Source organism: Ambystoma mexicanum, chromosome 6p (assembly GCF_040938575.1).
Source record: "Ambystoma mexicanum isolate Mex_15411 chromosome 6p, UKY_AmexF1_1, whole genome shotgun sequence".
Taxonomy (NCBI): domain Eukaryota; kingdom Metazoa; phylum Chordata; class Amphibia; order Caudata; family Ambystomatidae; genus Ambystoma; species Ambystoma mexicanum.
In genome coordinates this window covers 222,680,216-222,702,450 of record NC_090935.1, presented here as the reverse complement: position 1 = coordinate 222,702,450, position 22,235 = coordinate 222,680,216, and the positions used below count along the sequence as shown (strand labels likewise).

The 22,235-nt window shown below is 47.4% G+C and overlaps 1 protein-coding gene across 1 annotated transcript in view; it reads left to right on the top strand.

The window, feature by feature from the left end:
- The window catches only part of PSTPIP2 (proline-serine-threonine phosphatase interacting protein 2), a 796,554-nt gene that overhangs the window by 754,969 nt on the left and 19,350 nt on the right, over positions 1-22,235 (top strand). Inside the window, exons 12-14 of the mRNA XM_069626899.1 lie at positions 7,453-7,531; positions 11,508-11,542; positions 21,628-21,684. Of these exons, the coding sequence (XP_069483000.1) occupies positions 7,453-7,531; positions 11,508-11,542; positions 21,628-21,684 (171 nt within the window). The remainder of the gene's footprint in view (positions 1-7,452; positions 7,532-11,507; positions 11,543-21,627; positions 21,685-22,235) is intronic.

Sequence of the window (22,235 nt, the reverse complement as noted above, 5' to 3'; positions counted from 1 at the left end):
CACCCTGCATTTGTCCTCCCTGATCCCATCATTGACTGACTCCCCCTCAGGGAATGATAAATGATGTATTAAGCGATATTGCCCTTCCTCCTTTTTTGGAAACAGCCCCAATGGGGATATTACCAAGTTCGGGAATGGGGTGTGTGTGAATGGACCGGCCACCCGACCCAGGTCCACCTCTTTAGCTACTTTCTGCCCCACCACCTCTGGCATCTCCAAAACTGACCGTAAATTGCGCACCTCAGTGCCCCTTTTCCTCTCTGCACATGGGATCTTGAACCCCCACCTGAATCCCTCCCACAACAATTTAGCATCCTCAATGTTATGATACTCATTTAACCATGGAGTCATAGCTTGTATGTTAATCGGGGTTGGTAGCCCACTTTTAATCAGTTCTTTACATATTTTTTGCGGCGCAATTTCTGGCAATATGACATGCACTTCATTCCTTCCTGATCTTGCTTTTACATTTGGGACTGCCCCTGTGTCTGCCTTCGCTGCTTGAGGAGCGGTGCTCCTTGCTGCTCCCTCCCTTTGGGTGTTTGAATCGGCAAGATTTGCCAAATGGGCAGCCTTCTTCAGAGTTGACCCTCCAGCATTCTGCTTGCTCCCCCTGGTAGCTGGTTCTGTTACTCCAGGAGGAGTGCCCGCGAAAGGATGCCCTTCCCCTCCGCGTGTAACCACCTCTGCCCCTCCATACAACTTGGGTCTTCTCCCCTGTGGTTTTCTCAACCCCTTCACTCGTGAGTACCAGTTTATCCACCACACCTCCTACATCCATCTCATCCCACGCTAGTGCTGGCCATACCTGCATTTTTAAACGAAATGCCTGATCATACTGAAGCCAGCCTTCACCTCCTCTTTTTAAATAAATATCCTGGATGTAGTGGCAATAGGCTAGCATTGCTGAGGCATCTTGTGGGTGCTTTTCTATCATTATAGAGGTATAAATTAGAAAGGCTTTGATCCAATTGTGAATGGTCGCGTCAGTTTTGGGAGTCTCCTTCTCCCTTTTCTCCTTCTCTTTCTCTGATAATTCTTTCAACCCGTTACCTAACGGCTCCATACTTATAAAATCCAAAATCTCTATGAATTCCTTCTTCCATACCTTTTCTTTAACTGACATTGGTATGTGTCATGACAAGGAATTCACTGACACCCTAACCGGTGCAAACCCGGGCATAGTCCTCTCATATTGAGTCATAGTATCCCCTACTCCCCCTTGCCCAGCAGTGGTGACCTGAGGTACTCCCATGCTGGCCACCCCTTGCCCCCACCAAGAGGTTGGTTGTGTGACGCTGCTTGCAGATGCATCCCAATGGTTGCCCATGCCTGACCCCACTGATGGGGTTGCTATGACGACTGATGCGGGTCGTTGACCCAAAGGGGCATGTACCGTTGTAGGATCCCCAACCATGAGCCCATTACTTGACATGCCTGCTCCCCCTGCTGGGATTGCTGTGTTTAACGCTGTGGGCTGCTGACCCAGGGGGACGTGTAGCACTGTAGGATTCCCAATACTGACCCTATAGCCTGACAAGTCTGTTCCTTGATTCAATGTGTGCTGAATCCCCCCCGCACAATGTCGGCGTGTTAAGCCACCTTCCCGGCCACTGCCCCCCTGATGTGGCCCCCACCGCTACCCGCGGGGCCTCCATTTGTTTGGCCACCCCCAATGGCTCCCCCCATTGGACGGGTGGTACATCTTTCTGCTGTAATACATTGGCCCCATTCCCCATTTGATTAAAAGCATTAACATTGCCACTCAAAAGTGGCCGATTGCCCCCTCTCCCCCAGGCTTGCATACATTGCAACACCATACCTTTCACCACCTCCATGGAAGGTGGTCCATTCTCCATCACTGCCACCGATCTGGCTTCAGGCGTGTTGAGAGCTCCCGTGTTCCTGGGTGCAGGTACCAGTGCAGGTGCCGGTACGGCTTCAACCTCTTGTGCCCGTCCTTTGCCCTTAGCGAGCCCAGTCTTCCCCTTCTTGATGCTCGCGGCTTGTTCCTTGCTTGCTTTGGCCTTCTGGGTCATCACTCTTTTCCTCTTTCCTGTTTGTTCCTCTTCTTCTCCCAACATCCCTTCATCTTCCTGTTCGCGCACTTCTTCATCCTCCTGGAACATTAGTGGTGATTCAGACCTTTCCGTGATACCAGGGTGGCTTCCCCCTGACTGGCTGGCCAAGGATTCCATCCAGTTACTGCCGTGCTTTGCCACCACCAATTTGGCCATCGCGATAAAGGCCTCCATGTCCATAGTACTGTCGGTTCCTCTTTTGTGTAGAGCACACGTTTTGCCCCAGAGGCCCTTTCCTTGTATTTCCCCGAGCTGAAGAGGTGCTGCTCGCCCTTTCACCGTTCTCCTCCTTTCCCGAAGGCAGCAGCTGCTGTGCCTTTGATCTGCCTCGCCGCCGCTCCTTGCACGCTTTCACGCTGTGCGTCCCCGGGTGGCTGAAACCCTCAGCGCGTTCCCGATGGCCAACTTGGGGCATTCGATTACCACCTTGCGGTGCACCCTGCTGCTCCCTTCTGTGGGTGCAGCGAATCGCCAGCGCTGCAGCTTCTCTGCTGCTTCCGCTCCAGCCGGGTGTTTCGAGCCTTGCGGGGTTCGCCTACTCCCTGGTCGCGCACAATGATGCTCCCCTCCGTGCGTCCAGCGGTTCATCTGCAGCTTCTCAGCTGTTTATACACACACCAGGTGTTCCGGGTGCCGTGCAGCCGCTGACTTTCTCCGATGGGCCGGGAGGGTGTGCCGGCTCCCTTCCGTGCCTCGCTGCCCCCAACAGCTCTCTCCTTGTTGTTCGCTGAAAATGCACGAGGTCGCCGCCGGTGCACACTGATCGCAGCCGCTCCTCTCAAGACCGCCGTTGATTCCTGGAGCCCCGGTCTAGCGGTCCCTGCAAACTCTCGTCCGTAGTGGGATGGAAGTGGCGTTGCTCAACCGAGCAGTACTTCCTCCCACGACAATGCTTCCTCCAAACGAAAACCTTCCTCCGTTGTCCACGGCGAGTGAACGGGTGTCCCTCGGGTGCAGCTGGATGCTGCCTTCTGAGGGAACCCCGCTCCTTATGAAGGGGAAACCCCTCCCCTTTCCCTTTGTTAGCCCTTCGCGGGCTTTCCTTGGTTTTTGCTGCGTTTCCTGTTTCGCAGGTGTTCCGTCCTTTTTGCTGCGCATCTTGCTTCGCGGGCTTTTTCCTTTTTGCCGCCTTGGCCCAGCGCCTCCCCCTCGGGGAGGGGGCTGGGGATCCCCCAAGGAGGACACCGCCCGGGTTATCGGGGGTGCCTCCTCCATTTTGCTGGGCTTCGTGTCGTCGGCCCTGGCATATCACTTCAAGTGTGCACTTGAAGTGATATGCGTGATTGCGGCCGTCAGACTCGAAGGGGGTGGCTACAGCCATTAGATTAAAGCGCTGCCCATAGGGCATTACTAGAAACACATGCAAGTGTGAAAATCTCGGCTCTAGGACGCTAGAGAATGTGCTTCCGGGACACTTTCTCCGAGCTGCAGCACCCTCCTGAAGAGGCAGCAGCTGCGGAAAAAGTCCCAGAGTCCCGGACTATTCTGAAATGTCCATGCTGTGGTGTCGGCACTGTGGGTCCCTTAGCGGGGTGGGTGGGGGTTAAGCATGCTGTTACGCAACACTCACTCAATTTGCCACAGGTGGTGAACGTTTTTGTTTTTTCAAAAGTTAAAGTTAATTTTAGACGGTTTGCAAAGGCCACTTGCTGTCAAGGTCGCTTCAGAGCATGCTTTTTTTTTACAGGGGAATTTGTATATATATATATATATATATATATATTTATATTCTACACACACGCAGCGTTGATCCCAATCCTAGCAAATCTTTTATTACCGTTTGCATTTTCCGCAATCGTTACAGGGTACATTTTGTGGTAGTGCGTAGTGTTCAGGCACATAGCGTGCACATGTTCACGTGTTTCCATCCTGGTGATGTACAGAGATCTCATCGCCACCCCACCTCATCTGGTGTGTGCGATTTAGCAGCGGCGGAGGCCAATACAAACTGTGCTGACCAATACCTTGCGGTGTTGTGAGTTCCGTTGGGCCCTCGTAGCACACGGCAGCACGTAATTGCAGAGCTAGCCTGCAAAGCAAACATTACACAAGGAATATTTGAACCGGGACATTCCTGCAATTACAGCAAATTCCTCCAATCCACAGCACTAGCATTCCTCTTACTGATACTGTTAGTGCTTGAAAGCCTTAGCAAATGCTGCCACCCTTTCAGGGCCTCCACAGTGAATGACACGCTGAAGACTGCCCCAATACCTTGAGGTTTTCACCCAGTTTTGAAATGCGGTTCGCCATTAAGCACCACTCCTATGTTAATAAAATGGCTGCGCCGACTACTGTGCTCAGCTTTCTGCGTATTTACAGAAGCCGCCTTCAAGGGTCCCGCTTAAAGTCCACTGACGCAAGGTCATTTCCCAATCATGTAGTGCTCTAAGGTACTCCACGCTAGCACGCAGTTGATTAGGGCCCTGTAGTGCCTCTCGGCAAAGAAAATGCACTAGAAGTAATAGTCCCAAAACATTTTTACATCGGCTAAAATGGAGTGCCTGGGGAGGGCAGGGCACTGTCAGTAACCGCTGTGGACCTGTTGGGCAGTTTCCTTGTCTGGCAAGTGCTACATGGGACCCCACCAGGCCGCGGTGCACTGTCAGCAAGGGTCGAGTCCTAAAAAAAAGAAAGTGACTATTTAACATAAGCGATGGGATGTGATGTCACCAGACATTAGCATATCAAGGTGAAATATGCAAATTTCATTCAATTGGCTTGCATAGCCATACAAATTTCACAGGACAAATGGGCATTTGCCTTTCATAAAATCAACACACACAAAAAAGCAAGAGAGGATATTTTCTTCTAATAGGGTTTGAAAATGTTAAAAAGTGTGCACGTTTTAAACCCCAAGAATCAATGTCAATGTTTTCCCTGGAGAGTGCAGTCCCGAAATGTGACATTTCATCTTTAGTCATTTGTTATCTTTAATCAGGTTATATGGTGTATGGTGAAGGGCCCTACATGTGATCCTGGCCACTGCGATTCGAATCCCCAGGCCGCACTTAAATCATAATTTCGAAAAAGACAAAGTTTCGTGTTTACACACAGCTTTTAAAATACCCTAGGGGCCAACGTCCGCCCTCTGAAAAAAGTGGGTGGAGCCCATCCACCCACAAGTACCTTCGACTTTATCCCAATTTGGATGCAATACAGTTGCCTGTCTGTGTCAGACGAGTGGCAGTGGTCTGAGGCCAGGGTTCCATGGCTCTGGCTGACAGGCAGAGGTGTATTTAGCACTCGGATGATGGACAAAGGGTCAGTCAGCCTCTAGTGGGCGCTGCACCAGCAGTCAACGGCAGTGCTCCTGCAAGCCAGGCCAGGCACATTCATTTTTATAATGGTACGAAACTAACGTGTATTCTAGCACTGGTACTGCTGCAGGCTGCAGCCTCAGCCCTCAGGCAGGGAAGGGCAATGGCAAATAAATGAGAAACATTTGTTGCTTTATTCACTTTCCCTGACCCCAGGCCGGTGTGCCCTCCTACAGGCTCTGCGCGCGCACTGAGTAGAATTGATGGGGGCTGGCTGGCGTTGTCGTGTCGGGCCCCCACATTACGGAAAAGAGGAGCGAGTGGGTGCACAGCAGGTAAGTGTGCAGGCATTTTGCTTCAGGCATGTTAGTTTTAAGAACACATGTTTCCCGCAGCCTCTGCACCAAGGATATCAGAAGCTGGTCCGTCATGTTGGATCCTCTCTGATATCTATGCATGTGATTTACGGATGTTTGGAGCTCTGAGCTAAGCGGAACCACTTGCGTTTTTGAATACTGAGATGGGAGCGATCGCTATTTGGGAGATGCCTTTTGCGTGAGAAAAATGTAAAGTGTTTCTCCACTGTGGTGGCTGAGTTAAAGACCACACGGAGCATATATTAGCAGCAAATCTTCCATCGTATTCCTTTGCCTATTTTAAGAGCTAAGTATATTTTTGTAGCTAATATGATGAGTTCCTGCCCCCCACCCTGTCCCAGGTGTTGGGGTGTGACTATGAGATCCTCCTCACACCACCCCTGGGCCCTGGATAACAGCGGGTGGCAGCTCCTAGCTCTCTTAGTCAACTTTCTCCACACACCTGCGGTCAGACAGGGGAAATTGTACAAGTAAACCACTTCCCTGCTGCAAAGGAACAATTCTCCTAGGCAATGTGGCATACATTGCAAAATAGTCACATTTAAGGAAATTTAATTCGGAATTGGTTCCAAAACATATGGTTTTCTTTTTCTCCTGGCGATGTTCTTGTGGTAAAGTCTCACCGCTTCTGTTTCTGTGGCCTGGGCTGACCTGGACTAGGATCTTCTTAGTACACATGATATGTGTTGAATAGTTTGAAGTCAATGGATGGTGGTATATGGCACTCTTCTAGGGCAGCTTGCATGATGAGATGGTTTTTTAGATCATGGAAAAGTAAATTTAAAAGTAAAAACCCACTTCCAATCCAGTTCAGCTTACTCACAAATAATGCCCTTAGTGAAAGTGTGCATTATTTGACTTATCACTCATGGTGGCATGACCTTTTTCAAGGGGTAAACTGAGAAACATTTTACAATGTCTACTTATGAATGCTGGGAGCAAAGAGACAATGGCCCTGTGCAAAACGTAGGTATCAGTCAACCTTGTTTATAGAGATTAGCCAAAGACATGCGTGGCATACTTCTGGCATCCATGATCAAATAACACCAGGCCATACTCTAACACGAAGTGCCTTTTCCTAATAGCAAGTAAACCAGTAAAATACTACCGGCTTGAATCAACAAGTTTCAGTCGTGTTTTACAATAGGCACAACCCGGCATGCAGCTGAGCTTACAATGTCCATTTCCTGTACCCGTAGCCGTGCGTACTGTGTCAGAGTGCACAGTGAATCTTACAAAAATGTGCATCTTTACAGGCACTGCCTCAACTCCTGAGAAGGGGTCTTTCAGATGAACAACTGGGATGAAAATATATATATATTTTTAATGTATGCGTAACCGTAAAGAATATTTCCTCAGCTAATTGCTGGCTTACTGCACGTCGACACTGTGGCAATTCACCACGAAGGAAGGCATGGGCAAATCATTTGCTCCTGTTTTATGTTGCCTCGTGTCTAGTGTATGCATTTTCTATTGCATTTGTATTTCCATCTGGTTCTTAATGAAGTGCCCTATTTATAACATTTGTAACACATTTTTTGGTTGTCATTTTTAGAGGTCAGGGTAGGGGGGGGCGCCAACAATGCTTCCCGCCTGGGGTGCAATCTGGTGTAAGACCGGACCTGGACTCGTAATGAGGCCCAATGTTACTTTGTACACGTACTCAAAAATAAATACTAAGACATTAACAAAATCCATAATTTTGTATGCTTATATTTGCGTTTGTGTTTTTAGTGCCAATTCCTTATGAAAACTTCCACAGTGCACAGAAAAATACAGTGCCAGGAAGAAACTGCGCGCCTGCCGGAATGAGGTAAATATCCAGTCCCTGAACCATATTTGCTCCTGTCAGATTAGATTTCCAACATTTGTGGTTTTAACATAAAAAAGTAAGAAATGCAATAATCTGCAGATTGGAAAAGTATGTATGCTCTGTTCAGCATGTTAATGTGTGTAAATGGCCTGTTATTTCTTTCAGTAAAATAAACGCTTGGGTCTGGGGCTATAGGAATTCTTTGCATGCCAAGCGAAGATACATATTCACCGCCTACGCACGTCTGTCTGTGGTGCGTTTATCGGTGAATTGTTTGAGAGCCGATCAATATGTGGTTTGGGGTGTACGTTTGTGTTTTAGCGTTTTTTGAGGTATATCATTTGTTTATGTGTGATTGTATGAGTGAATACATGTATAAAGGGGTGCAGTGCTGTTTATTTGTAGGCATGGCGCCAGGTACAGGTAGATCCATTATTTGGCCAGGTGTTCCGTTCATAGGTCACAGTACTGGCCATGGACTCCGTGGGCCTGGTCATGAGTTGGGCGGTATCCCGGCTGGGATACTGCCCAACAATATTAGCGTTAGCACCCACCCGTCCCGCTGTATTACTGCCGGATCACGGGTTGGGCACTAACCATTAATCCCCATTCCACATTGAGTTGGACCCAATGGGGAATTTTCAGCGCAATTACCGCACGGAAATACCGCCGGCAGTAATTATGTTAAATATGGGCATTTGTTCCGCAAATGTACCCCCAGTTCAGACCTGCTGGTAAATAATTCAGACTCATGATATGGCCAGCCTTTAAATGTGGCGGTAATACTGTTACTGCCGCATTTAAGGGCTACCACCAAACTCGTCATGAGGTCCAATATATTCACACCATATGCCATGCATTGCTACCTTAACACAAGACCACATGCCAGATGCTGTCATTCGCCATCGTATGTCCTGGTACTCCCCTCATATCGTCGGCATGGCTGGTATTGACTTCAATGACTCCTCACAGTCCACTTGTTAACAGGCTCAGATACCAAAGGCGTGTCCAGGGAGTGGCCTTGGGTGGCACGTACTACTCATGGAATCTGATTGGTCACCCCATTATCCTAAACTACGATCATTATGTGTGCGCGCGCTCGTACTTCATGCCACTCCTGCGTATGGCAGTACCCCACTCGGGCCACCCCAGTCAAAAGAGTCTGGACACGCCACTGCCAGATACGTCTCTGTTCTCCAAAGCGGGACCTTCAGGTCTTCAGATGAGAACCTCCTGACAGCACCTAAATTCAAACCGCTACATCAAGGCGGGAGAACCTTTGCCACCAGGAGGTGATATTTGGAGCAAGTTGTTCTAGTTTTAAGCGCTCTTTAAAAATATTCATGTTAAAAAGAAAGTGATCCCTGTAGCATCAACCTGTAGCGCTTATGCCCCTTTTCAGCCATCTCAGGTCGTTGCACAGCTGTCAGTCATAGGGGAGGTATAATGAACTAGGCCTCCTAGCACTCAGTAAACTCACCACCACATGAAATTCGAAAGATTTCGTTGTAATTTGGCACTATACAAACTATGAACAAAATAAAAAAATAAACCGTGGTATTCCCGCCATATGCTCAGGTAGTGCTCGTTTATCTCCAGGTGGTTTGCCCATATGTCATATGTTGTTATGATATGCTCAAGTGCACAGACACCACCATCCCACACCCAAACACACATACACTCAATCTCTTTCTCTCTCACACACGCTCACGCACATGGACCCTCATACAAGCCAGCATAACCGCATGCACTCTCACACATACTCACTGAAGCGCGCACGCTCACACACACGGAGTCACTAAACACATTTCACACACACACACGTGCATTATCTATGCGTCGCTAAATCTCCTCTATGGAAGTAGTGTATATTTTCATTGTACACACTATGTGCTGTAAAATGTGCAACACAAGTGTGCTGGGAATCTCCCTAAGAGAATATTTATCATGTACCATTGATAACGGCACCTCAAACCACTTCTGTATTTACGGGTATAATGTAGATGACGTTAACAGGGCCAAACGTAAAGGGGGAAGGCAAGAGGCAACACATGGTAGGTAGATCTTGCAAGCAGCAACTTTTCAGGTGAACCTGCGTAGGTGTTGTACCTACTACACTTCTGTGTCTCCTTCTATTAGTGACACGCAGCTGCACCTGCAGCACCCCATACCTACTGTTACTTCTGATAGTGACTACCTGCAGCACTGGCAAGCCCTGACCTATCCTGCTCCCCCTCTCCCCTTTGCTGGTGACGCCCTGCAACACCAGAAGCTTCTCCATGCTTCTTACTGCCCCTGCTGGTGAGCATGCATTACTGTTGCCCAGTCACATCTCTAGAATCCCCTGCTATGTCACTGATAAAAATTGCACTTATCATCCTAATTCTCCTGGTGATACCCGTCAGCACTAGTTCAGCTTGTCACTGCCAAATGACGACATGAGCAGTGTGCGTGCGCGTGTGCGTGTGCGCGTGCGCGCTCGCTCTCACATTCTGCTGGGGACATCCTGTGGTGATTGCAGATCTTGCACTCGTCTAGCGTCTCCTATGCAGCTTTGGGATCCTCTGCACTGTTCGGTTCTGGTTCCAGCTAAAAAAGCAGCTCAGCTCACCTGGTGCTAGCAACATGACTTTCTCATCTCTAATGAGCCTCCCCTTTTTTGCTCCTTCAGATACATAGGGCTGCACTCCACCAAGACACCAGAACAGACACTCAGGAATTTCAAAACAGACACCACTGTCCACAAAGGTGGGATGAACAATGAGGCACTTCTACCATGCACTCGCACACTCCTGCAGGCGTTCAGATTCCCGGTTACGCGCAAGCCACTACCATTGCAGAATTTCCCTGCAGATGCCTACTCATTTAATCTCTGACACGGCTACATCCAGAGATGTGCATCCTGCACGTTCCCGCTCTTTCCATCTATCTAGGTTCGCTGGGGCAGAGCAGGTTGGGCAGGTATATGGATCAGACACCTTCTATCCCATTCTTGCACAAGGCTATACGGATCATTGTAAGGTGGCCGGTGCAGTAATAACGTGCCGGTAGTAACGTGTTTTGGCACGTTACTGCACCTGTCAACTACAAGTTTGCCGGTGGGGCACCTAAGTTACCCTATCGGCAATAATCGCTGGTATTACTGGCACCGGTATTACCAGTGCCGGTAAAACCAGAAAATCCCCCATGGAGTCTGATGGGATCCCTGTAATGGGCATTTACAACCATTGCCGGCACTCGTAACCTGGCGGTAATACACAGGACCATGTGCCAGCAAGGGTAATACAGTTTGCCGGGATCGTGGCAGTTTAACACCAGGATGCCAGAAAACGTATAACGAGTCCCTATGTGTTTGTTTGAAGCCACAGTGCCAGGTCAGCAGCTGATCTCTCCACATACAAAATGTGTAAACAGGACATATATAAGATGAAAAAATGCACTGAGCTAGAAAATTGTGTTGGGAGGATCAGAGTTGAGCATTTACAATAAGATGCGTGCACAACTTGGCAGCTGCAATCTTTCCCCATCTTGGGATGCAGCAGCCATATTGTTGTCAGGATTACCTTAAAATGGTTGCCGCTGTGCCTCTCGCCAGTTTGCCTAGCACTAAAATGCGACAAACGTAGGTAGTTTTTTGAGCAAATGCACACATGGTAAAATGTGTGCATTTGCCAAAAGGCCATGATGAAATGACCAATGAAATGAGAAGAGTGCTTTTAAATTCGAGACAAAAGCTCTTTAGGCACATTAAAAGGAAAGACAACAAACAACCTGGACCCGTGTAAACCGCCTACGTAAATGACTGCCTAATCTCTTAAAGCTCATGAACATGTACCATGTTTTTCCTTTCGTATTGTGTGTATATTGATTGTCTGTGCTGTAATGTCACATGCTATATGGATTTCACCCGTGATCTGAATTTGATTGATTGTGTGATTCTGTTTGGCCGAGTTACTGGACTATGTATTTTTTGCAGGCGAGGACCTCTACCGCCATCAACAAAATCGTCATGTAAGTTGTGTGAAAATTATAAAAACTAAAAATGTAAATCTATATTCTATGCTGTCCTGTTTCTATGTTATTGCATAGTTAAAATCACATTTTACAGAATTACATTTATAAGAGTTATTTTAGTCATTATGAGTTAAGAAACATAATTTAACTAATTCAAAAGTCCACCAGGGAGAGCAGACAACATTAGTACACACAAAATGACTTAGATCGAAGTGCCAGCCTAGGCCATAGAAGACCAACAAGTGAAGCCAGAATGAAAACATCTCCTACATCTACTCTAGACCCTTACATGCCTCCGAGGCTCTTAGGAAAATGTGGCCTTTCCAATTACCAACGCGTGGGAACTGGGGCCACCATCTGCGGAACTGAATATGGCTTTTATTTTAGAAACAGCATGTGAGTTCCTTCTCCATGGCCGATTAGTTCCCTAAAGTTCCCATCACTCAGTCAAAAACCATGGCGAGCGCTGAGCAAAATAGACAGTGGTTATAGCCTGGGCTCCAGATCAGATTTTGAGGTGATAGTATGTTACTCCCTAATTTGTACTTAAATTTGAGAGTACAATTAGTATTTAGAGAGCAAAAAATGTATTCTCCTTACCAATGTGAGCATTGTTTAGTAGAGTAAAAATATATATGAACTTTAAAGCAAGTATCTTTTTGTAATCCTAGAAATTCGTGGAAATTAAAAAAATCATTCTTATCTTAAAGTTACTCTTCAGATGAGACAGCAATAGCCTTCGATCTCAATCACCTAGCACTGCTCTTCTGGTCCCATTCACTATATGAACTACCTGGAGAGTTGCACAGGCGGAAGCAGGGGGCAGGCTTGTTTTGTCGGTCATTGTCTATTTTCTGTTGGGAGCATTTTTATTCCCTATTATTTTTGGGGAAGTATTTTCTTGTTTTCAGGGAATATGTGTATGACTTCTTATTGCTAATGAGGAAGAGTGTGAGGACGAAGCCCATAAGTGCCACAAATGAGGGTAACATTCTTTTACTCCCGCATTCACCACTTTCCAGTTTCCAATTTGTGGGAACAGACGTTCAAGGGAAGGTTGGAAGGAGATGATGAAAGAGATATAAAGCCTCACTTTAGATGGGCCTGGAGCACAGTTGATTAATGCATACACTAGCGGTATCTGTGTTGGACCTCATTGTTTCCCGGTTAAATCCCATGAGGTCAACATCCTTCAGGCGATGATGAAATGTGTACCATTGATTTGGACTACAATAGAAATCAGTTATCAGTTATTGCTGTATGTGACACCAGGTGCACCAACATTTTGACCAATAAGGAGACAGAATGAGCCATGCAGTGTGCCCTGAATGCCTCTCATTTCATAGGAATGAGCTGAAAATTCTGGCCTCCTGACTGGCTTTAATGAGGTGATATTAACCGAAGCAGCGGGCCAACCCTGTGGGTAAGGGCCCGCAACCTAAGTTAAGTGCCCAAGCGTAGCAACGATCCCTTAACAAAGTAATCGGTGCCGTTACCGACATGGTCAGCCCACCGCCTCAGTTAATGTCGCCATTAGACCAGTGGGGTTCCCTACATGGGTGCTAATGGTGAAGAAAGAAAGAAAGAAAGAAAGAAAGAAAGAAAGAAAGAAAGAAAGAAAGAAAGAAAGAAAGAAAGAAAGAAACAAAGAAAGAAAGAAAGAAAGAAAGAAGGAAAGAAAGAAAGATACCTTTGTTGTGCGGCTCAGTGCTACGCAATGCTGCTGTTTGTGTAGTCCATTTTCCATGTTGATGACTGTGACATCATCAACATGGAAAATTGACTTTGCTGATAGCAGCACTGCACGGCACCGGGCTCTGCAACAAAGGTATGTTAGCACCAGTATAGGAAACTACACAGGTGCTAAGTGGTGAAAGGGGAGCAGGGAAGGGAAGGAAAGGTGGCGCTGGCTGAATAGGCAACATGGAAGACAGGCTTGTACCATACAGCATAGCCTGCTTTCCGAGCCTCTTGATTGGGCAGCACCCCCTCACAGGGTGCTAATGGTCGTGCATCCACTGGAAACTTTGGTCTATTTGATTGAGCAGAATGAGTCCAATATGAGGGGCTGATGGGGCAAACATCGAAATATGGCAACAGGGCTGGAATGGTGGATGGGTTAGATTTTGCACTCAGTCTACTCCATGTTACCAGAATGTGGTATTGTACCTACCCCTGAGACATTCCATGCTTTGCATCTCCTGCCACAGGATGGAAATAACATCCGGTTGCTACAATGGCTGTAGGAACCAGTTGTTTGGTCTCAAGAGAATAAACCCGCAACAGGATTGATCTTGCCAGAATACAATTATGCCGCCATTTCACAAGAGTGCCTAGAAAGTGGACGAGGTGGCCAATTGCACTGTGTGCGCAAACCGGCATCCTTCATCCCTCAATCAATTGAAAGTAATTACAACCCCCCCTCTCCCGTCCCCCCGGAACAGATATCAAAAGCGATATCAGGACACAGGCTTTTCCAAATGATTTCTTCTTGATTTTTCCCTGAGTAATTTGTCATGGGGAGCGATAGCGTGCAGAAGGTGTGATCTTGCTGGATGCAAATGGGAGTGGCACTTAGAAAACAATGTCACGTTCATCACTGCTGAGCACCAGGAAGGAAGGGACTGGGCACACATTGTAAGGCCTGTAGGTGGGGCTGTCTTTGAAGGTTGAGTCTATCTTGCATGGTCCGGTCAGCTAGAGCAGGCCCTCACAATGACATAGGTGCATGGTCATGAAAGCTGCTGTAGAGACAAGACTCACCAGGTGAGTAACATGAAAGAGGGAATCCTACGTGAAAGGTCACTAAAATCCTTTGACGTTCAAACCTGCACACAGTTTCAAAATGACGAACTATTTTCCATTTTGAAGCAGACCATCTGTATATTAAAAGGGTACTAACAAATATGCTCAAAGAATGAGAAGATCCAGTCAATGTAGCTAAAACATTACAGAGTGGTACATTTCAGAGTGTACCATAATATCGAAATGCACAGCAAACATTAATTAAATAAATAAAGGGTAGGTGGGTAAAGGGGTTAAAATGGATCAGGATGGGGTTGGGGTGCCGTTATAAGGGTTAGAAAAAAACAGGGGGCATGTTTTTTTCGGTATTTGGTCCACAGTGAAATTTACCACTTTGTAATTGTGGTTGGTAAAATCACATATAACCGAAAAAACGAACTGGTTGACAAGAAACAATCCATTCTGAACGGACGAAGATTGCAGTACGTGGGCAGAAGCCCGCATGCAAGCACCATGTCTTGCTCTCTACCTTCATCATCAATCACAATGCTTTGTGTTTTAAATCAGAAGAGCTGCAAAAAATAACATGGAAATACGGTCCTCAATATATCATTATCAGTGTTTAAAATAAAAGATGTATTCATTGTAAGAATATCCATTGGGACTGGGTGGGTACGTATTGTCCCACAACAACCTACACTAGGTATGTATTGTCCAAAACAACATGATCATGTGCAGAACAAAATGTTCCTAAATAGCGATCATCCAAATAAGGACTGTAATCAACAAGCAAGAATCCCTCCACTCCCCACAATACGTACACAGAATGACAGTGAGTTCTCAACTGAGTCACCTGGGACTCTGCTAGAGAGGTAGCCGGAATTCTACAGGGATAACGGAGGCTGAAGAGAAGGAGCACCATGGAGACAGAGAGAGCCGGTGGGCAGGATGTGGCTAGGAAGGAGCAGTGGACAATGTTAGGTCCTGCAGACAGAGTGAGACATCTGTGCAGGGCAAAATGAGTAAGGTAAGCCCTTATGCAGAGCCCAGTGGAAGCTTCCTACAAACGAACCTAGATAGGGGAGTCTGTAGGAGTGTGTCAGGAAGTTTGTCGCAGCAATCCAGGTAGTAGAGCACAAAATTGCAAGGCAGGAATCCAGGCAAGAGACTATCAGGAAAAGGAGAATCATGAGGTTTAACGCAAAGCACAGAGGAAGCAGAGTAATCTGTTGTGAAGGCACACAGGTGCTGGGAATGGCGTAGCTTGTATTGTGCAATGAAAGATGCAGGTGCTGCAAAGAGCTGAGTGGCCAACAGCTTGCTGGGCAATTGAGAGTCCTGAAAGTGTCCTGACCCTGGAGCTCCAGATGTGGCTGGGGGTGCAAGAGACAATGCATTTCGTGAAAACTGGCTCTTTCGTTTTTTGTTTCATCCATTTGACAGTCCTGCCCACTTCGTAAACGTACTGATGCTGAATATTGACCCGGGCATCGGGAGGGAGTGAGACTTCCATAATCGGTGATATCTTTAAAGTACCCACAGGTATGTGGAGAGATGTGGAGCTGCTCGATCAACCTTCATTGATGGTGCGGCAGGAGCCTGATTAGCCCCAGGTAGCTTGGTTTAACTCAGATGGTAGAGGAGTCTCTGCCGGATACTCCTATTATCGGATCTCGAGTTATCAATCGTTTGATGCTAAAGTACTATACCATTTTCAGGAAACCTGACTGAAGTAACCGCTAATGGTCATAACACCACACTGGAATCTACAACATGGCCTTACAACCATTGCCAAGAGCCTTGCCCAACCACTCTTTCACACCCAGTACCAAGTGTGGCTTACCTACCTCTGACTATTGCAGTGGTTTCAGTGAAATTCCATCTCATCCTTCATGGTTTCTGCTGAAATTTTAGAAAATAATTAAGCCAATCACATTTCACACGCTGCCCCTCTCATCCCGCCATGTGAAACAAGACCACAGACAACCTTGAAAACTCTTTCCAGGGAGGACATGCCAGCCACATCTAACCTGCCCCTCATCAATGAATGTATTGAATGTCAACCTGCGTTACCCTCCATCATGCTCACTCCTGGATGCTCACCACACTTGGCAAATGAATACGCTCTTGATACCCATCGACCCAAGTGGTGAAAAACATGGCACAAATGTTTATTGAGGAACATTCAGACTTATCCTCTCCATCGTTACCTTCACCTTAAAAAATGCCACATCCTCCTCTTTCTGCGGGCTCATGTTTTTCTCCCACACTTCCTCCAGGCAACTCACCTGAACTGTACAATCCCTTGTATGCCCGTCCCCACATACTTATTGCACAATCCACCATTCCTCACTGTTAATAATTTCAACAGCTACTTTGTAATGAAGATCCAAACTATCCAACCATCTCTCTCCTCTTGCCTTACTTCAGTGTCCCCCACTCTTTCCACCAAAGAAAAACACCCCTCACTCGGTCACTTTTACCATAACTACCTGTCAGTCAATCTCACCACCCAAATTTGCCTCTGTACTGTAATCAACCAACAGCACCTATCTCCCTTCTTACTGATTTCCCGTCCAAGTCATTTAAATCTCTCTCTTAACTCTATCTTATCTACTGTTTCCATCCTAATATCAAAGAAGTTATGTGTTGAACTGCACCCTATAGGACCTCAATTCTCATCTTACCTTCCTTCTATTAAATGCTTTAAAATCTTGTATTCAAAGGGAGAAGCAATGGGGGATGATGGAAGAAGACCTAGATGTGCGGCTAGAGCAGGCCATGCAGGCTCAAGCAGAGGAACGCACCAGGGATGTATCCAGGACTCTAAAACATATCCAGGCCTGCTGGACCTAATACACACACGCAGGGCCGAAATGTCGCTATTGCGGGCCAAGCAGAGATTTTATCTCAGTACAAATAGAGCAGTTCGGCTCCTGGCATGTCAATTAAGGTCAGCGACGGCAGCACAGATCATCCTCCAGATAGAACGACGAGACTGCTCGAAGGCGACGGATAGAGAGACTATAGTGGGGACGTTCGAGGATTTATATGAAACCCTGTATACTTCGCTGGATCCGGATTACAGGGGAATAGAGGATTACATAGAGGCTGTAACTATACCCAAACTGACCCCCATAGAGAGTGAAGAGCCAGAGGAGGAGATTCGAGAGTTGGAAGTGGAGGCAGCAATCAAAGCCCTCCTACTGAAGAAGGCGCCCGGGCCCCGATGGGTACCCAGCAACATTCTATACAATTCTATAACCAATTAAGAGGCAAATTAGTCCAGAGGCTCACCAAACTGTTTAACTTGATAGCGGCCCTGGGTGTGTTGCACACTTTATGACAGAGACCAAGGTGGTAGTGTTCAAGAAGCAGAGCAAAGATCTGACTAAGTGCAATTCATATAGGCCCATAGCATTGATGAATATTGATGCCAAACGGCTAGATTATCTCTGTTGCTTCCGGAACTGATCAACCATGGTCAATCGGAGTTCGTTGTGAGGCGCAGACCTATGATAACACCAGACGGTTATGCCACCTAGTGTAAAAGACATCGAAGAGACAGATCCCAGCGGTCTTGATCTCGCTAGATGCCGAAAAAGTGTTTGACCACGTCGAGTGGCAGTACTTGTTCCGTGCAATGGAGCGGATGGGAGTCGGGGCCAACTTCCTGCGGATGGTTGGGGTGAACTATACAAGCCCTACAATGCGACTTTTGGTAAACAGCCCTCTGTCCAGGGACATCCAGAGCTGGCGGGTGGACCAGGCAGGAGTGCCCGTTGTCCCCACTGCTATACGCCCTCTACCTAGAGACACTGCTCATAAGAATAAGGCTAAACTCTGAACTAAGAGGCATATCTTTTGGGAGGGAAGAGCATAAAGTGGCCGCATTCACTGATGACATGTTAATGACTCTGACAGATCCAGAGACATCGATTTCAGCCCTGTTTCAGCCCTGTTGGCTGAGTTGTGTGAGGCTGAACGGGTAGCAGGGTTTAGGATTAACATGCAGAAGTCGGAGCTGCATGGACTGGCACTTTCACTGGCACAGAAGAGCTCCCTGGCAGGCGGATTTATAAAGTACCTGTGGATCAACATAGCAAGTACCATATCGCAGCTGTACAAAAGGAATTCTTTGGATGTGTTGCGACAGGTTAAAGAGGATATAGGGAAATTGAATCCGCTCTCCATCTTGTGAAGATGGACACGCGCCGAGAGTCTTATATTATTTTCAGGCCGTCCCGGTCCGGAGGACTTTCTTCTCAGCACTGAACAAAATGGTGTCCACGTTTCTATTGCAAAATAAACGCCCATGGGTTGCTTTACCATATTTGATGACTCCTAGGGAAAAAGGAGGCTTGAAGATTCCGAACATCGTTAAGTACTAGGAGGCGGCCCAGTTGAAGGTGGTTAGAGAGTGGTTAAAGGGGGACTGATCTAAGAGATGGGCTAGAATGGACAGGCCTGTGGCAGGGGACCCTTGGAGGATATTCTGTGCATCCAAAGGCAGGATAGGCCCCAGAACAGCCGCGTACGTCAGGTGCTGGTGTCCGATATCCGGGATAAATTGCTGGGGCGGGGTGTCCTATCCTCATACCTATCTCTGTTCACACCACTGTTCGGGAATCCCTGGTTCTCCCCAGGGATGGTGCAGGGCTCCTTCCGGCAATGGCGCAAGTGGGGTGTAGGGAGCTATGGCACTTAGCACAGGGTGCAGAGATACCTACATTTGAGCAGTGCAAGCTATCCTTGGGGCTTATGGAAGGAGACAGAATGGATACCGTCAACTGCGACACTGTCTATCTGATGTCACTGCTAAGCGGAGTTGACCACATTTGAAAAATTCATTACTACACACACATTATCTAAACATATGATCTCGATCCTATACATGATCCTAATAGAGCCTAAGACCTTCCTTCAATGGGGGTACATGAAACAATGGGAGGACACGCTGGGCATGAGCTTTCCTACAGAGCATTGGGAGAAACTGTGTGGGAATATCCCTAACTAACACGGTCCATTCAACTAAGAGAGGCATGGGATAAAGTGTTGATGCAGTGACAGGGGTGTTGCTAGAGTTGAAAAAGATCCGGGACTATGCTCATGTCAGGACTGTCGGGACTTGGGGCTAGCTAGCCTTTTGGTTATTGCACCTGAGGTTCTATCCAGGGCTACAACTAAAGGTCCTGGGGCTATATCCCCTTTAGCCCCCCCCCTGCTAGCAACGCCTCTGTGCAGTGACATTACACCCCAGCAAGACTGCACAATATGTATGCAACATCCCTGGTGGTGTGTTGGAGAGGGTGTGGGGGAGAGAGGACTGGAAGCACATATGGTGGGAGCGCCCGGTGTTAGCCCCATTTTGGGCAGACATCTCCTCTCAGATACAAGCCATGGTCATTTTTGACACGCTTCTCGGACCTAGGGAGTGGGTGTGTGGACTATTTGATCTGGAAGCCAGCCGGCCCACTAAGGCCCAGAGAAAGGTGTTCATGATGATGATGACGCTGATAGCTGCATGGCAGGTTATAGAGAAATGATGGAAACAGGGGCAGTCCTCAACAGGGGTAGAGTGGCTTCAGAAGCTGTGGGGGATGATAGCAATGGAATGGATGACGTATAATATACAAGGAGATGGAGGGCAGTTCTGGCAGGACTGGGGGATGGTTAAGGGATACTTGCGAGGGTACTACATGAAACAATGATGCCCGCATAATCTGCAAATCATAGACATTTTGTGAAGGGAGATTTGGGGGAAGGCTGCTGACAAGGGGGACAAAACTGTCTCGTGATCAACAATCTACGCAATCTCCTTCCAATATGGTTTCCAGAAGTTGCACTCCACTAAGGCTTCTTTGCTCCATACGCTAGATTTATTACCCAAACATTTCCTCCACAAACACCTCTGCTTCTTGGGAGAACCTGAACCATGACACTGGGCCTCATTACAACGAGGGCGGCCGCAGCATGAACGGTGTCGGTAAGGGACAGGTAGCGTTCATACCGGGCCACCCCATTACGAGTTCTGTAGCGAGTCCCGCTCTTCACGCCTGGTCAGACCAGACGTGCAGAGCGGGACCCGCTAGCAGTACAGCATGCTAACAACGGGCCCGTCATTAACAGGCCTGTAGTTAGCATCCTCCCCATTCCCATTGAGCCCTAAGGGGGCTCAAATGGAAATGGGGATGTACCGGGTGCAGGTTCCACGAAAGGGAATTACCGGGCCCTCCAAGGTCAGAATGGCCAGGTAATTCCCCTTTTGCAGGACCCGGACCCGAGTTTGGAGGTAGCCATGCCACTAAAAATGGCATGGCTACCTCCAAACTTGTAATGAGGCCCACTGTCCTTAGCAACTATGCCAGCCTTTGGAATCATGATGCCTCCCGTTTCCTGCCTTTCCTATGTTGTCGATGGGCCCTGCTTTCGTTCTTTGTGGCCTTGTAGGTCCCCATAACAACTCCTTATTCATTGGGAGGTGGTGGGTTCTGGGTAGGCACAGTGCTAACAGGTCACCGCATGCAGCATTAATCTTTGCACCAGCCGTGAACAGTGCTGGTTTCCACCTTCTCAGCATTCACCAAGACCACAATCAATCCCATGGACCTCAACTACAGAATACTGCAAAAACACATGTCCAGTTACCCCCCAAACTCCTTTGGCATCCTTGATGTAGTCATCACCCTAGCCACATGCCATGTAGTCAACGTTCGCAGACCCACCTTCACCTCCCCTCACAGTCTTCACTGCAGTGTCATTTGCAATGCATCAGACATCTCTATACACATTAGCAGCCCTTGCATTTAACTAAGTACTGTCTCATCCTGTAGCACCTTTCAAATAGCCACTACATGCCTGATCATCCATGTCTAGTCAAGGAGCCAGTTTCCATCCCTTTCACTCCATGGACTTCACCATCCAATGTTTAATGTAACTGCTTTTATGGTCTTAATCTGTCCCACTTACCACGCCCGCACACCGAACGACATCCTTTCTACTGCTCTGTCCACAGTTACGTTTCGATGTGCTGTTTGATGCTACCGCTGCACAGACTTTCTGTAGAAGCTGCTCATAAATTATGAATGATCATCTCAGATGTCCATAGGACACATGGCTGTTTTAGGCAATGTTACCCTGCAGCTGTGTAACCACAGGTGATGGCAACTACCATGCCCGTTGTATCTGCCCTCTTTGCCATGTCCATGTGTGACATCAGTCCTTCTTATTTTGCAGTTTATTCTCTTTCAGCATACTATTGCACTGAATTTCTAAATTACATTGTCTTTTCTTAACCAAAATCAAACAATGACCATTTTATACTTTATCTCTTCCAGCCAACTCTGATTATGATACTGTTAATGATTACAGTCAAATTCAGCATTATGACAACTGTAAGTATTTGGTTGATTTATTTATTTATTTATTTATAGAGCGCCTTACACCAAGGCGCTGTACAATGGAACAACTTAATACAAAGAACAACAACAAAAAGCATTGGGAGCAAGAATTACATCTTGAATCATTCTACAACAAAACAGTGCAAAGAGCAATTCACTGAGGGGGAGGGGAAGTGGAGTGGGAATAGGATTGGTGAGGGGGGCAGGAGAAGGATAGAACGAGTTAAAATGGAAGGGAGAGAGAGTGAAATAGGAGAGGAGAGAGAGGAATAAGAAGAGGGAAAGAAGGGGGAGAAGAGAGGCTGGGGGGGCTTTCAAGCTGGAGAATGGAGGAGGAGGGATTTAAGGGAAGTGCGAAATGAGGGGAGGGTCGTGGAAGAGCGGATTGATAGGGGGAGTGAGTTCCAGTGCAGAGGAGCAAGGAGTTGAAAGGAGCGGAACCGGGAGGAAGCGCAGGGGGAAGGAGGTACAGTGAAGAGGAAATGGTCAGCAGAACGAAGGGAGCGAGAGGGGGAGTAAAAGGTGAGAAGGGAAGAGAGATAAGG